This window comes from Notamacropus eugenii, chromosome 5, assembly GCF_028372415.1.
Source record: "Notamacropus eugenii isolate mMacEug1 chromosome 5, mMacEug1.pri_v2, whole genome shotgun sequence".
Lineage (NCBI taxonomy): Eukaryota > Metazoa > Chordata > Mammalia > Diprotodontia > Macropodidae > Notamacropus > Notamacropus eugenii.
In genome coordinates this window covers 77,923,326-77,938,391 of record NC_092876.1, presented here as the reverse complement: position 1 = coordinate 77,938,391, position 15,066 = coordinate 77,923,326, and the positions used below count along the sequence as shown (strand labels likewise).

Here is a 15,066-nt window from a genome sequence, read left to right as displayed (position 1 = left end):
AGAAGTGTGGGGTAGTAAGCTCAGGAAGGGAGGTTAGAGAAAATAGTGAGAGAGGTAGAAGCTAAGAAACCAGAAAGACTGGGCATTTGGTTAAGAATGGCCCACGAAACACGTGGGCCTGTGTGGACTGTTTCCCTGCTTAGCAAACACTTACAAGGCTCCAGTCTTCCAAGCTGTTAAAGATGTCAGTCATCAATGAGAAGCTGTCAAGCAGTCTCTTTCCTCTTTCCATTCTCTGCCACGTGATGGGGGTCTTCAGATTGCAAGAGAACTTTTAGTAATGAATAGAAGTAGTGTAAATTAACCCAAATTTAATTTAAATATCTAATTTCTGTATCCATTAAATTTTAGCTGCTATCAATCTCCTGGTTCCAGGTGCTAATGGCAAACTCAAATGAAAGTCAAATACAACCATTTGCATAAAGCATTAGGTGATTAATGGGTATTTTTCATGCAGCTGTGATCAACTCTTCAGTTCTAGAGCTGAATAATTTTTAATTGAAAACATTTATGTATGCTAATCCACATTAAATTGCATAATACCCTTCAGTTTCCCTGTGCATACAGCTTCAGATGCTTTTCACATTACTGGGATCACATTTCACATTTCCTGATTTTAAAAGGCATTACTACTTTGCACTTTTGAAAATTAGACTGATTCTAAGTGATCCCATGAATCTTAAAATATCTTTTGTTATCAAAGGAGGTTAGAGTTAAACCCACCCGTATTAATAAATACCCATTTGTGTGTGTTATCATGGCTTGGTGAATATGGGCTAATTACAAGCGGTATGAATTTGTGACTAAAAAAGCAGTTTCTGGAAAGCCATTTATCTATCCTGAGTAAAGCACCAGTGGCCTGGCTCCAGTTATAACTGGGAAGACATGTCCAGATTGGTTATCTTATGCTTCTGCAGGAATTTAGGCCATGCATTAATGCACTGCAGATAAAATCCACTTGAAAATGTCTTCCAACAGCAGGAACTAGAGTGACACCACCTGTGTGCAAAACTAGCCAGGAGTAATGAAACGTAAACTCTAAAATACAAACCATTAAAAATCAATGCTCCAGTTTGTGCCAGTTGCAGGCTTCATTGTGGTTGGTTTGTGCAATTGAAAGCAACTAGATTCTTCAATGGGGCTCAATTAGCAAAAACACGTACTAAGAACAGGCATGCAAATTAGTACATCCCTACTCTCAAAGCCAGTACACCAGCAGGAAACCTAGAGCCTTTTTTGCCATTCCCTCAAAATTGAGGGCCCAGGCAGATCTACCTGGCAGTCTGCTGCTACAGCTCAAATTCTAGGTTGGCAAAGTAGTGAGGAGAGGGATCTTGCGACTGGCACATGGGGCTCAATGAGTACAGCCACAGTAAGATTTAAATATATTCAAATAAATTCCAGACCATGTCTGAAATGCTGTTCAGCTCCATTCTGGGCACCATATTGTAGGAAGAATACTCATATGCTAGAGAAGGACACAACAGTGATGGAAGTTGAAACCTCTGAGGAATTAAAAATCGTGAGACAGTTTGCTTAAAGATAATATAAACCCTGTCTTCAGATATTTCCAAGAGCTCTCATGTGGAAAAGTGAAATCTATTCTGCATCTGGAATACTATTGTGCTATAAGAAATGATGAAGAGGAAGACTTCAGAGAGGCCTGGAAAGACTTTTATGAATTGATGCTGAGTGAAAGGAGCAGAACCAGGAGAACTTTGTATGCAGCAACAACCACAGTATGTAATTTTTCTGGTAGATTTAGTTCTTCATAGTAATACAAAGACCTAAAAAATCTCCAATGAACTTCTGAGGAAAAAGGCCTTCCACTACCAGAGAAAGAAATATGGAATTAGATTGCAGAATGAAGCAGACAATTTTCTTTTGCATTATGCTCTGTTTTGTTTTATGGTTTCTCCCATTCATTTTAATTATTCTATTCAACATGAGTTAGGTGAAAATGTATTTAATAGAAATGTATGTGTAGAACCTATATAAGATTGCATACCATCTCAGGGAGGGAGTGAGGAGAGAGGGGGAAAGGAGGGGGAGATAGGGGAAAAAAATCTAAGATATATGGAAGTGATTGTGGAACACTGAAAACAAATTTAAAAATTACCCAAAAAAACGGATTTTAAAAAAAGAATTCCTTGTATGAGAACCAGAAACTTCAGTGTATCTGTAAAATAAAAGACATTTAGGTTCCTATACTTCAAAAGTGTAACTAAACTGAGCAGATTTTTAAGTAACTACAGTATCAGTTGTCCCATGTTTGTGTAAAAGAGGTCATTTAGTCTGATGGAATTTCAGGTTTTACTTTTTAGCTTTCTGAACCAAATAAAGTGAACAAATGTGGCAAAAAAAAAAAAAAAACAAAGGTTATCTGCCTCACACCAAGGAGGGCAGTACCAATGGGTCTAGGTCACAAAGACACTGATTTCAGTTCAGTGCAGGGAAAATTTTATTGAGAAATGGTGTTGCCTGAAATCAGCCTGGGCTGCCACCTGCTTTGGGAGATTTCTTGCCCAGTAGACTGCAAAAGACATATGAAAGGGAGAAGGGTTCCTAAAGTGTCCTCCATGAAAACTATCCCTGGGCTCAGACAAGTCTCCCTGCCTGGATGCCCTGTGTTTGGCCTCCTGAACCTAGTGTCTACACTTTTACCCCAATCTCCCACCTGTCCTTCTGTAGAGGCAGGGCAGAAATAAAATTCTTTTCCCACAGTTTCAGTACGCTTGACAAAAACTTTAAGTGGAAAAAAACAACTGGGGAAAGGGCACTGGACTAGAGACCTCTAAGGTCTCTTCCAACTCTTGAGAATTCTGTGGTCTTGTCTGTCTACCAACACTCCGGCTGACTGTAACCCAGAAGTTACAACAAAACAGAAAATGGAATAACTTTATTCTCTTGAGCAGCTCCTATAAAAGGACAAAAAAATAACTGATATGGGACAAACAACCAATCGAGGATTGGATTTAACAGAGCTAACCATTTACTCCACTAACCACAGGGACTACTCACCACTTGCCCTCCCCACCACCCCCAACCCCTAGGCATGGAAAGTTGATTCCTATGGGGCCTCACTGTCCTTTGGAGGTTCAAGAACAGTAGCTGGGCTTATGAAAATTCTATGAAATAAGGGCAGCTAGGTGGCACAGTGAGTAGAATACCAGCCCTGGAGTCAGAGTTCGAATCAGGGCTCACACACAACACACTAGCTGTGTGACCTTGGGCAAGTCACCTAACCCCCACTGCCTTGCCTTCTTCCCTCCAAAAAAAAAAAGTCTATGAAATAATTATCTAAAACAGTGAGGGAGATGTTGAACAAACTCTTGTTGCTTTATGCCCAAGAGCTGAACCAGAAAAGGTGACAGATGCATCCCAACTCCAGTTAAACTTGTCCAGATTTTTGCACCTGGGCTGCACGACATCTTAGTGCTGCTTACCAGGCTCTCAACTCATCTGATCTCTCACTCACTCACTTAAAGCCTAGGGCCCAGAACAAACCTTTAAAGTAACAACCTTCCCAGAATAACAAATCACAGCAAACCCAAGAGAAGAATAAACGAAAAATGAGGCAAAGAGCATGTAAAATATGTTTTATTGTTCTTTAAAAGGGTTCAGAGTTTGTTTGGAATCAGGCTGCACACCTCTCAATCATCTCTCTTACCATGTCAAACTGGCTTCAGCTAGCAATACTTCATTAAATTCAAAAGAAAAACTTTTTTAATTTCACAAAATAAATCCAGTTCTGAGAATAGTTAACATTAGTCTGTAGTTCAAAACAAAAAGAGGGCTAATATTGACTATAGCCTTGTACACCCTTCTTATTAGACAAAACAAGGACTGTTCTCCTAACTAGGTAGGCACTGATGTTGCTAGACACTATACTGCCCTACCTCTTAGCAACAATGAAAATAAATTTTTCAAAGGCAAGAGGCTTATTATGGTATTGATGAAATAACCTTTGAGCAAATAGTCTTGTCTGAGCTTTGAGGGGTGCTGTTTTGATCTTAGGCCTATGTTAAAAGGAATCTATTGGCATGTTCTGAAATAAATTTTGGATAGTACCATCATTTTTTTAAACTTTAAAACCCTAGGAACAATTTAAAATGCATTATTTTGTGTTTTCAGGGGGAAGGAGGAAGGGGGAAAGAGAATAATCTGCAGTTTTGCATTTAGCTAACAATCAAAACAGAATTCTGGGAACAGGAAAAGAGGCAGTTCACATAGCCGGCATCTGAGGTATCAGTGTGAGACAAGGTACCGGCCAGTCCATTCCCACTGACACAGCTGCTCTAAACAAATGAAAAGTTTTTGGCTCTGCACAGCAAGACACAGCAGGACAAGGTGACCTTATGCCTGTATCTCAAGCCTCAGAAGTGGAACGATGTTACATATGCAATGTTGAGGTGAAAAAGTACAAGGGCCCCAGTCAGGGATTTCTCACTGTTCTATCAAACCAGCCTGGCTAGAACTGATGCCTGGGAAGGAGCAGGAAGTCTAGATTAGCACATGGAACCCAGCAAGGACTCTGCACAAATAATGCTACACTGATCCACAAGCAACCCATTCCAAATTCCCTAGGCTCCAATTCATTCAAGATCTTCTTCTCTACCCTGCCATGGCCTGTGGACTAAATACTCAATAGGCATTGTTGGTTCTGAACCAGTGATTTTAATCTCAAAAAAGAATCGAGTAAGAAAAGAACAAGGCAATCAGTGGTTAAACTGAAGCTGTACAAGAGCCAGTTTGGGAATACCCACACCAGCCATCTATATTCAAGTCCACAATTGGGGACTGTCTCCTCTGACTGTCCATGAAAACTCACCCACAACACACAAACCAGTCCTGAAACAGGCATTGCAAACCCTTGGTGGGCTCTGACACTGTCAGACACCAAGTCTGAATAATCGTGAACAGCTGGCGTAAGTCTATAATGGGGAAGAAAAAGTACGCTAAGTCCCGGCCTGGAAGGGCCTCTCAAGGAAGAGGACCAATCTGACTGGAAGAGGAGGCCTTTCTTCCCACTAGTAAAAAAGTTCATCTTCCCACAACCCACTTAGCTTTTGCTCCATATTCTTACTTAGGCAATAGAAGGAAACAGTTCATCTCTCAGCTAAGTTCTTTGGACAAGTATGAATGCACACATAACAGAAGATATACTCCTCTTAATACTACCCCCACCTCAATTACAAAAACAAAAACAATATCCAACACAAAACAAAAAACCCAACCTTCAAATCACCCCTCCCCCCTAAAAAGGGTTCCTTGGCTGCTCTGCCTAACAGTAGGCTGAATTTTCAAGAAAAGACTAAAAAGAACATCTCCTTGTTATTCAAGACTAAGAACAAATCCCCTGGGCCACAGAACACAAATGCCAGTTATTTCTAAAAGTGCCCAGTTGGGCTTAAGGCTGTCAGACTGTACATACCCACAGCAACCAGGGCTCCTCCTAGCCTCTGTCCACATACTCATGCACTCGACCACATAGACACATATACATACATACACACACACACACGCACACAGAAGGGGGGCAAGGGAAAGATAACCAGAGAGAAAATGCCACAGGGAGGTGGATGGGCCAGGCCTAGCTGTCAGGTGTGTTCCCCAAATAGATGGTTTTTGAACAGGCCAATGTCTGCTGGTTTTCCTTAGAGACCCCATTTTGAAAAAAGTTAAAAAATACAGGAGATTTAGAAATGATTCACTCCTGGCAGAAATTCAAACTGCAATATTGGGAGTAAATCATCCTTCACTGAATTCATTCTTTTTTCCCCTCTCTCTCTTTAAACTTTTGATTATTCATGTTATAGAGGGTTTTCTTTTTGTTTTGTTTTTTTAACATTAGGACAGAGGTTGAGGAGCACTGACTCCTATCACTACTTTGATGACATAGTTAGATTCCAGATTCACATTTCCAGGTACCAAGAGTTCCCACAAAAAAAAAAAAAATCAAATTCAGCTTTTTCTCTACTGAACACAGCAATGCCCATTGGTATCTCTGAAGCGTAATCGCATCTTAGGTCGATACTTCTCAAGGTAAAGCAGCTGTTTGGAATTGAATGCTCCCCTTCTTTTTCTGAAAATAGAAGAACCACAACTTAATGTGTGCAAAATTCTTCCTTGTTAATTAAGCTAAATATGCTGTTATTGCTGTTTTCAGCCCAAGGCCATCCTAAAACTCGAGACTATTAACCTACTTCCTTTCTTACGGGGCATCACTTCAAAACAGAAAAGGTCTACAATGGAATATTATGCTCCCCCCACCCCAGTAGAAGGAATGGAAAAATTCCCTTCAATCCTCTGTGGGCTGTGCCACACAAATGGCTTATCTTAAGACATTTAAGAGAATAACTTTTGCCCAAGAGAGTAATGTGTTACTTCATTAGCTTACAAACTGGTATGCAAGGTGTTTTTATCCAATAGCAATATCCACTGAAGGATGGGGAAGGAAGGGCCTGCCTCAAGACAGAAACAGGGTGTGTCTTCTGAGAAGACACCCATCTGGCAGAGACTGAGAATCATTTCAGGATCCTTGGTTTAGTTCTATAGGGACTGTTTTGCTCTTCTGAGGGGGTGGTTCTTTTGAAGATGGGCATATGATGGTGGCTGCCAACATTACAGCACAGTCCAGCATGCCAAATTTTGAAACAAGACTTAGGTGTTATCTAACATAATTTATACATTGTTACCACCCTAACTTTGAGCATGAATAATGGAATATTGATTATTAATACAGTATCATAAAGAACTTTCTTCACACATAGTTTCTTATTTATGCATAACGGTATTGTGAATTAGGGTCAGTTTCTAGGTTATCACAAGTCCTCTTGGAGCCTGAATGACTCTTACTCCTTAGCTATGCTGCTTCTCTTCGTTCAAATCACGAGTATCGGAACTTGCCACACAAAATGGAAAGTCCACCAATCCTTAGGACAGCATTGTCTCTGAGAAATGGATTGTGTCTTTCTTTGTCAGTGATAGGTTTTTCTGGCCAAAGATAGCAAGTTAATATGTGCTGTAAATGAAATCTCTCTCTCTTCCACCTCTCCTTAGCCCATCAAGGTGCTCAGCAGACAAGACCATGAGCCTCCAGTAATGGCTTGCACCACAGGCTTCCAGAAAAAACAATTCCATACTTACTGTCGTATAAACTGAACTGCATCTTCATACTTCATTCCACATTCAATCAAAGCAAGTGCAACCAGCACAGGTGCCCTGCAAAAAGAAACCCATCTGTAAATACCTACAAATCTTTTGGATTAAAAGATTTTTAGACACAGGATTGTCATCCTTACTAAAGAAGAAGCACTTTTTTATACACAAAGTACTATAAAAGTATCTCTCCATCACTACAACTTCTTCTTAGCAAAGAGCTAAACTTAAGGATACGTCAAAAGATCTTTGTGTTTGAAATGTCATTATTTGTATCTGAAAGCTCTCTAGGTCCACCATCCAAAATGTAAAATTCTGGCCCTAACCATTATCTGATCTTGCAAGAATGCTTTCTAAATTCTCATTTCCAGGATGGTGTTAATACTTCCCCTCACTGGATGCCCCAAAATTGCTATAATCCTTTTCTTTTGAGCTTAGGGAGAGAATATTGGAGGATTAGTGATTGGAAACAACTCCCAAGGTTACTCCTTTAAATCCAACACAGGCTACTAATTACCATTCTAGATTATGAGCACAAAGCAGACACCAAAATGCCCAGAACTGGTCTAGAAAGATCCCCCTCAGCTTCAGGAGACACAACAGGAACTGCTTTCTAAGCTGCTGAACAGCAAGAACAAGCAAGTCTAGGGTCTGAAAAGAACTAAGCCTGAGTCACCTTTGTCTTGAGGCAAAAATAGTTTCAACCAATGTTCTGAGTCCAAGTCCTTATCATAAATAGGCAGTTTAATCTGCTGACCTTCAAAAGGTACAATGTATTTTGGGATACTGCAAAAGGAAAAAGGCTTTTAAATCATAAGTCACTAATCTTATAAATCTCTTTGAGGAGATTATCCATTCTCTTATAGTTTCTTCATTTAAAGCCAAAATAATCATAGTATAAGAAGTTGAATATTTAATAACTTGGAAAGGGAATGCTGGGAATCTTCAATGCTTTTAAATTATGAGATATAAGGTAATTATATTAAACTGATATCACCAAAGCATCTAATATATCAAATATAATACCAAGATCAACTGTAATAGGCAAAAAAGAAAAAACACAAAAATTTGAACCCAAATAGATATATTATCATCACTAGCCTTTACCCTCATTTTCCTTTCTTCAGGGCAATTTAATATTATTTAGTGTCATTGCTGATGTTCATTTATTTCAATCAGGTCGAACTCTGTGACCCCATGGATGGTTTTGCCATTTCCTTCTCCAGCTCATTTTACTGACAAGGGAACTGAGGCAGACAGGGTTAAATGACTTGCCCAGGGTCACACAGCTAGTTAAGTGTCTAGGCCCTATTTCAACTGGGGTCATCCTATCTCCAGGCCTGGTGCTCTATCCACCGAGCCACCCAACTGCCCATTAGCATAACAAATGTCAATTCCTGACAACCTGAAACCTTCAGCTGACTTACTTCAGCATGTTAATGAATTCACTGAAAAAAGGCTAAGTGCTTACCTTCCCAGCCCTGCAACACAGTGCACAGCAACACAGCAACCCGGCTCTTCTCGAAATTTGCTTTTTAATAGGTTTAGCCAATCATCTACTATCTGATTAGGAGGTGGAGCTCCATCATCAAATGGCCAGTCCTTGGAAGTAATAAAAGACCAGTACATTAAACTGAGTTTCTCCCAATAAAATATTATTTCTATGTACACACACTACAAACAGGGAAAGCCTGGCCAGCACATTAAAAATTATTCTTTTCATGCATATTCTTGATCCCTGCTGGAAAATGGTCCCATCTAAATTATAACAGGTATCCAAATCTACCCAAATAAATTAACCTCAATATAACATAATAATCAATCCCTATGCATCTAATTTTACCTGGTACAAGTTATCTCACCAGAGTTATAATATGGACTTTATCAAAAAATCAAAGCCTAGTATTTTACCAAACATACTACGAGTTCAATAGTAATTTAATTAGACATTCGCATTACAATTAAAGAAAAAATAAAAAAGGAGAAAATATGTCAATGACTTTAAAATGGCACACATGTAGAAATCTATTGAGCAAACAGAATTGTATGTCTGCAAATATCTTGAAGTATCACCCTCACAAACTGCTCTAAGTTATGAAAACAGGCCTCATTTATACTACTCTGCAATCTCCAGTGGTTCAATGACTAACTGAAACACATTATCATCATGATCTGCCCTCACAGAAGAGGTAAAATGCCGAATATCTGAAAAATCCTGCTTTCATAAGCAGAAGATAGCCACATGGTGGGATCCTATGCAGAGAGAACAATTCTTAAACGAAATGATCCATTCCCTTTTGGATCCTGACTCAGTTTTGTTCTGGTTCCAAGAGCTTCTAGCATATACTAAATTAAATACCTCTACAAAGGTACAGAGATGGAAAATGGAATGTTATGAAGGAGGAACTGCAGATAGGCCAGTCTGACTGGAATGTAGAATGTATGTGAAAGGGAGTAGTATGTACCAAGTCTGTGAAGGCAGGCAATTTAAAGCTCTTCACAACCTGGCCACAATCTTCTTTGCCAGGCTTGCATACTTCATTCTCCTCTCTGCACACTATATACTGTATCTGGTAAAGCCAAAAATGGCCTTCTTCTTGTTCTACACACACAACACAACCTCTCTCCTGGCTCTGGACCCTGGCTAGCTGTCTCCCAAGATCTACAGCTTGCACACTTTCTCACACTCATCTTATAGAATCCCTTGCTTCCTTCACAGCAGGCCTCAGGGGATGTCTTCTGCAACAGGCAGAATGGTTCTACCTGGTTCTACCATTTGAGAGTGATACCCCTCTTCCCCCATAATCTTGCGGGACCTACAGAAGTGCATGTTGTCTCCCAGTTGGGATGTAGGCTCTTTGATATGAAAAATTACCTCCCCCCGCTTCTTTTATAGAACTGGGGAACCATGAGCATAATATAATATCAGAATTTTTCAACAAATGGCTAGATTAGGTGAACTGTTTTCTTCTTTTTTGTATTCTTAATTATAAGAGATGGCTCTCTGGGAGGAAGGAGGGATACAGTAAAGGATGTAGGCAAAAACAAAAAGTATCAATCATTTTTTTTTTTTTTTCAAAAAGAATCTAAGCTTCCTGAAAGCAAGGACTGCTTTGCTTGTCCCTATATCTCCAACACCTAGCACAGTGACTGGCACATAACAGATGTTTAATAAATGCTGACTGAAATATTTCATAGGACTGTTGTGAGGATCAAGTGAGATAAAGTACATAAAGTGCCTGATAAAATTTCAAGTACTCTGGGATTCATCTGGGTGGCATAACTGACATACGAACTGAGGAGATAACATGAGTACTTTGTAAACCTTCAAGCTTATATAAATGCTATTACTGTTGTTGATATTCGAGACATTTCAATATTTCAGTCTTATTCAACTCTGACCTCATTTGAAGTTTTCTTGGCAAAGATCCTGGAGTGATTTGCCATTTCCTTCTCCAGATCATTTGACAGATGAGGAAACTGAGGCCAACAAGGTTAAAGTGACTTGCCCAAGATCACACAGCTAATGAGTATCTGAGGCTGAATTTGAACTCAGGAAGATGAGTCTTCCTGATTCCAGGCCCAGCACTCTGTGCACCATGGTGCCACCTAGCTGCTCCATCATCAAGCTCTTACATCACTCCAACAGCCTCCTAATTGGTTTCCCTATCTCGTCTCTCCATTCTCCATCCAATTTCCTCACAGTTGCCAAATTAATATTTCAAAAGCATAGGTCTCTCCTCAGCTCAAAAAGCTTCAATGCCTACTACCAACTCTTCTGTCTGGCATTTTAAGTTCTTTACAAATTGGTTCCATTCTACCTTTCTGGGTTTATTACAAATTACTCTTCATTATAAACTCTCTTCCAGTTAAATGGTCCACTACTAGGCCTCATCTCTCACAATTACACTCAGGCTGTCTCCCACATAGGGAATGCCCTCCCCTTCAACATTTACACAGAAAAGCTCAAGTCCTCGCTCCCACCAGAGGCCTTTCTTGACTGCCAACTTTGACCCCTGAAATTACTGTGTGTTTATAGACCAAAAGCTCTCTGAGGGCTAGGATGGTTAACACCAACACCAACACCCACTTAGAATTTAGATACTCAGTGAGCATTTGTTGGATGGATTAATCCACTGGCATTCAATTATTGTTACTCTTCCAGGAGAATAATAGGCACTGAGATGCTGGACTCTTGAGAGACAAAAAAAAAAAAAATACAGTATTCCAAAGGATTCTCCAAGGGCACAACACAAAAAGGCAGTAGGTCATCAAGATCCAAAGCACACTCAATCAGGACCCTTTCGGGTTTAGCCTGGTAGCCAACTCAGCACATTACAATTCAAGCTGTCAGTTGTTCCCCATAATTAAGGCCATCAGGATTAGCTCTATACATTCTACTCTTCTAGAATCTGAACTATATGCAGCCATGCTGCCACGCCCTCCATCTTGGTTCACTTTTCTGCACTAGTGCCCAAAACATAAACAGCAACATGAAACATAGCGTACTCGCACACTTCTCTTCTGAAGCAGTTTCCATCAAAACATCAAAGCATTTTCTCTCCACTAAACCTAGCCTCTAAACCTTAAATCATCAAATTTGAAATTATCTTCATCTTGCCCCAATATTATAAATCTGAAGAATTCTTTATTAGGTTAATCTTACCTAATTTTATAACTACTCCAAAAGATAACATTCCTTAAAGATGCACAGCACATTGTTAATCAATAAAACTATGAATTACCGTCTGATTCACTATGACACAACTGGGATTGAAAAGGAGAGAAATTCTTAACTTAGCTCTAAATGTCCTTGGTTTTTCAACTTAAGTTATGCATTTAATTTTACCTATCACAGATGTGTTTATTTCCCCTAAAGAAACTGGTCAGTTTCAACCTTAGAGTGAGCTGATACCTGTTTCTAAACCAGTTCAACTTTTGATTTTATGATGGTTCTTACCAGAACTACTGATTCAAAAGAGTTACAATCAATTCTTAGTTCCATCTTCTTACCCTAACTCCTGTCAGAAAAAAAAAGCTAATTTCCCATCTGCCTGGTGTAGATATACTCACAACAGAAGAGAATGAATTTCTAGATCTCAGTTTCAGAGTCAAAAACTAGTCTAAAGCAGGGTAACTAATTAGCTATGCAAGATTTTAGAGCTTGACATACAATTCAGGGATTACAAACAGGGCCTACCAACTAAGAACAGTTTTTACATTTTTTAAATAAAGTTTTATTGTATTTAAAAATGTAAAAGTCATTCTTTGCTTTCAAAAACAGGCTGCTATACCCTCAAAGCAATATTTTGCCAACTCCTGGAATACATATATTCTGGTCAGAGGGATGACACAGATATAAGTGTAAATTTTTACTTATCTAGATATTTTGGGGAAAAAAATTACGTTATGTTCATATTTTTTAAATTGTTACATATTAGGAACTCATACATATTTTCATATTGAATACCTGGAGAAAACTTTGCTACCATCATCAACCTTTTCCACAGAAAAATGAGAAACTATCACAGAAAAGTTTGAGAAATGCTTAACTAAATATCACAGTCATTTTGATTTAAAATTTTCTTTCATTTTGCAATTTTATTTTTAGTTCCAAATTTTCTCCTTTTCCTTGCCACCCACTGAACAGGCAAGAAAACCAAAGCTAATTTCATAAAAATTAATTCCATTAGCCTTGTCAAAAAAGAAAGAAGAAACAGAAAAGATGCTTTAGTCTTTATTCTGAATGCATTACTTCTGTTTGGAAGATATAAGAAGATACAAGGTAACCTAACCTAAGGACTCCTGCACAAGGTTATTTCATCATAGCATCTTGAAATTGTGGTTGTTCACATGGTACAATGACCAAATTTGCTAGACTTAGCTCTTTTCAACAATACATTGATCTAAGACAATTCCAAAGACTCATGATGAGTATGAATGCTATCCACATCCAGAGAAAGAACTATGGAGCCTGAATGCAAATCAAAGCACTCTATTTTCTCTTTTTTGTTTTTTCTTTCTCATGGTTTTTCCCTTTTGTTCTGATTATTCTTTCATAACATGACTAATATGTAATTACGTTTAATATGATTGTACATGTATAGCCTCTATCAGAATGCATGCCATCTTCAAGAGGGAGGAAACAGGGGAGGGAACTGAGGGAGAGGGGGAGAGAAAAATTTGGAACACAGAATCTTATAAAAATGAATGTTGAAAACTATCCTTACCTGTAACTGGAAAAAATAAAATACTATTAAGTAAAGGAAAAAAGAATTGTGGTTGGTCACTGTGTTAATAGATCTTTCAGACTTGATTATTTTTAAAATATTGCTGTTATTATATAAATTGCTCTCCTGGTTCTGTTCACATCAGTTCACATAAATCTTTCCAGGTTTTTCTGGAAAGCATCTTTTTCATCATTTCTTACAAAGTGATAGTATTCTATCACATTCACATACCACATCTAGTTCTGCCATTGTCCCCAGTTGCTTCTCATCAGTTTTCAATTCTTTGCCACCACAAAAAGAACTGCTAAAAATATTTTTTGTACATATTAGTCTTTTTTATTTCCTTGATCTCTATGGAGTATGGACATGTTAGCAGTAAGCCTGGGTCAAAGAGTATGCAGTTAATAGTTATGGGGGTAAAATTTCAAACTACTTTCCAGAATGTGTGAACAGCTCCACAAGCAGTAAATTAAAGAATCTGTTTTTCCACAGACTCCAACATCTGTCATTTTCCTTTTCTGTCATCTTGGCTAATCTGATGGATGTAAAAGTTGTTTTAATTTGAATTTCTCTAGTTATTAGTAATTTAGAGCTTTTTTATGCAGCTACTGATAGCTTGGATTTCTTACTCTGAAAACTATCTATTCATATACATATCCTTTGTATTAATTACAAAATGGCTCATCTTACAAATTTAATTCAGTTTTCTATATCTTAAAAATGAGACATTTATCAAAGAAACTTGATGTAAATACCTCCCCCCAACTATCTGCTTTTCTTCTCATTTTAGCTCCAATTGGTTTTGTTTGTGCAAAACTTTTTAATTTTATGTGATCATTAGAGTATGATTTTACTCAATAATTTAGGAAATAAATCTTGTTTTTATTTACCTCCTATAAACACACATATCTATATCTTCATATAACCTCAATTCAACCACCACTTATTATATACCTATCACATGTCAACTACTCTATTACAGTACCTGCTCTGACTCAAATCAACCAACACCAAATGCAGTACCAAACAAAAACTGCACTAAGTACTGATGACACAAAGACGAAAGTCAAACAATCCCTGCCCTCAAAAACCTAACATTCTAATGGAGGGGACAGCATGTAGACATCTGTATATTTATGATACAAGAAGATACAAGTTAGCCTAACCTAAGGCCTCGCTTACGAGGTAGCAATTAAGTTGTCCTGAAAGAAAGCAGCGGAGGTGAAAGGAAAGCATTCTAGGCATGGAGAGTGCGGGAGGGGAGGGAGAGGTTTAGCTAGAGCAAAGGTACGAAGATGGGAGCTGAGTCATGTCTGAATAACAGCAAACAGGGTAGACTGAAGAATGCATGGAATAGAGTAATGGAAGAAAACTGGAAAGGGAGGAAGGATCAGGCTATGAAGAGCTTTAAATACCAGAATAGCTTCTATTTGATGCTAGAAGTAATAAGGACCTCCATAATGGAGTTCATTAGCAGGGGAGTGACATGGTCAGTTTGCACTTTAGGACAATCACTTTGGTGGCTATGTGGAAAATGGGGAGAACTTAAAGCAGGAGACTACTGAAATAATGTAGGCAAGAGATGAGGGTTTGAATTAAGGTGGTGACTATGGGCAGGGAGAAGCGGACACATACAAGGGAGGCTATGGAGATAAAAACTGTAAAAGACTGGGTG

The 15,066-nt window shown here is 38.6% G+C and overlaps 1 protein-coding gene across 1 annotated transcript in view; it reads right to left on the bottom strand.

Moving 5' to 3' along the window:
• Positions 1 to 3,584: 3,584 nt before the first annotated feature.
• Positions 3,585 to 15,066, bottom strand: part of PTP4A2 (protein tyrosine phosphatase 4A2) — a 20,239-nt gene continuing 8,757 nt past the window's right edge. The window contains exons 3-5 of the mRNA XM_072609882.1: positions 8,633 to 8,763; positions 7,150 to 7,224; positions 3,585 to 6,085 (exon numbers count right to left, since the gene is read on the bottom strand). Coding sequence (XP_072465983.1) covers positions 5,977 to 6,085; positions 7,150 to 7,224; positions 8,633 to 8,763 — 315 coding nt within the window. The 3' untranslated portion in view covers positions 3,585 to 5,976. The remainder of the gene's footprint in view (positions 6,086 to 7,149; positions 7,225 to 8,632; positions 8,764 to 15,066) is intronic.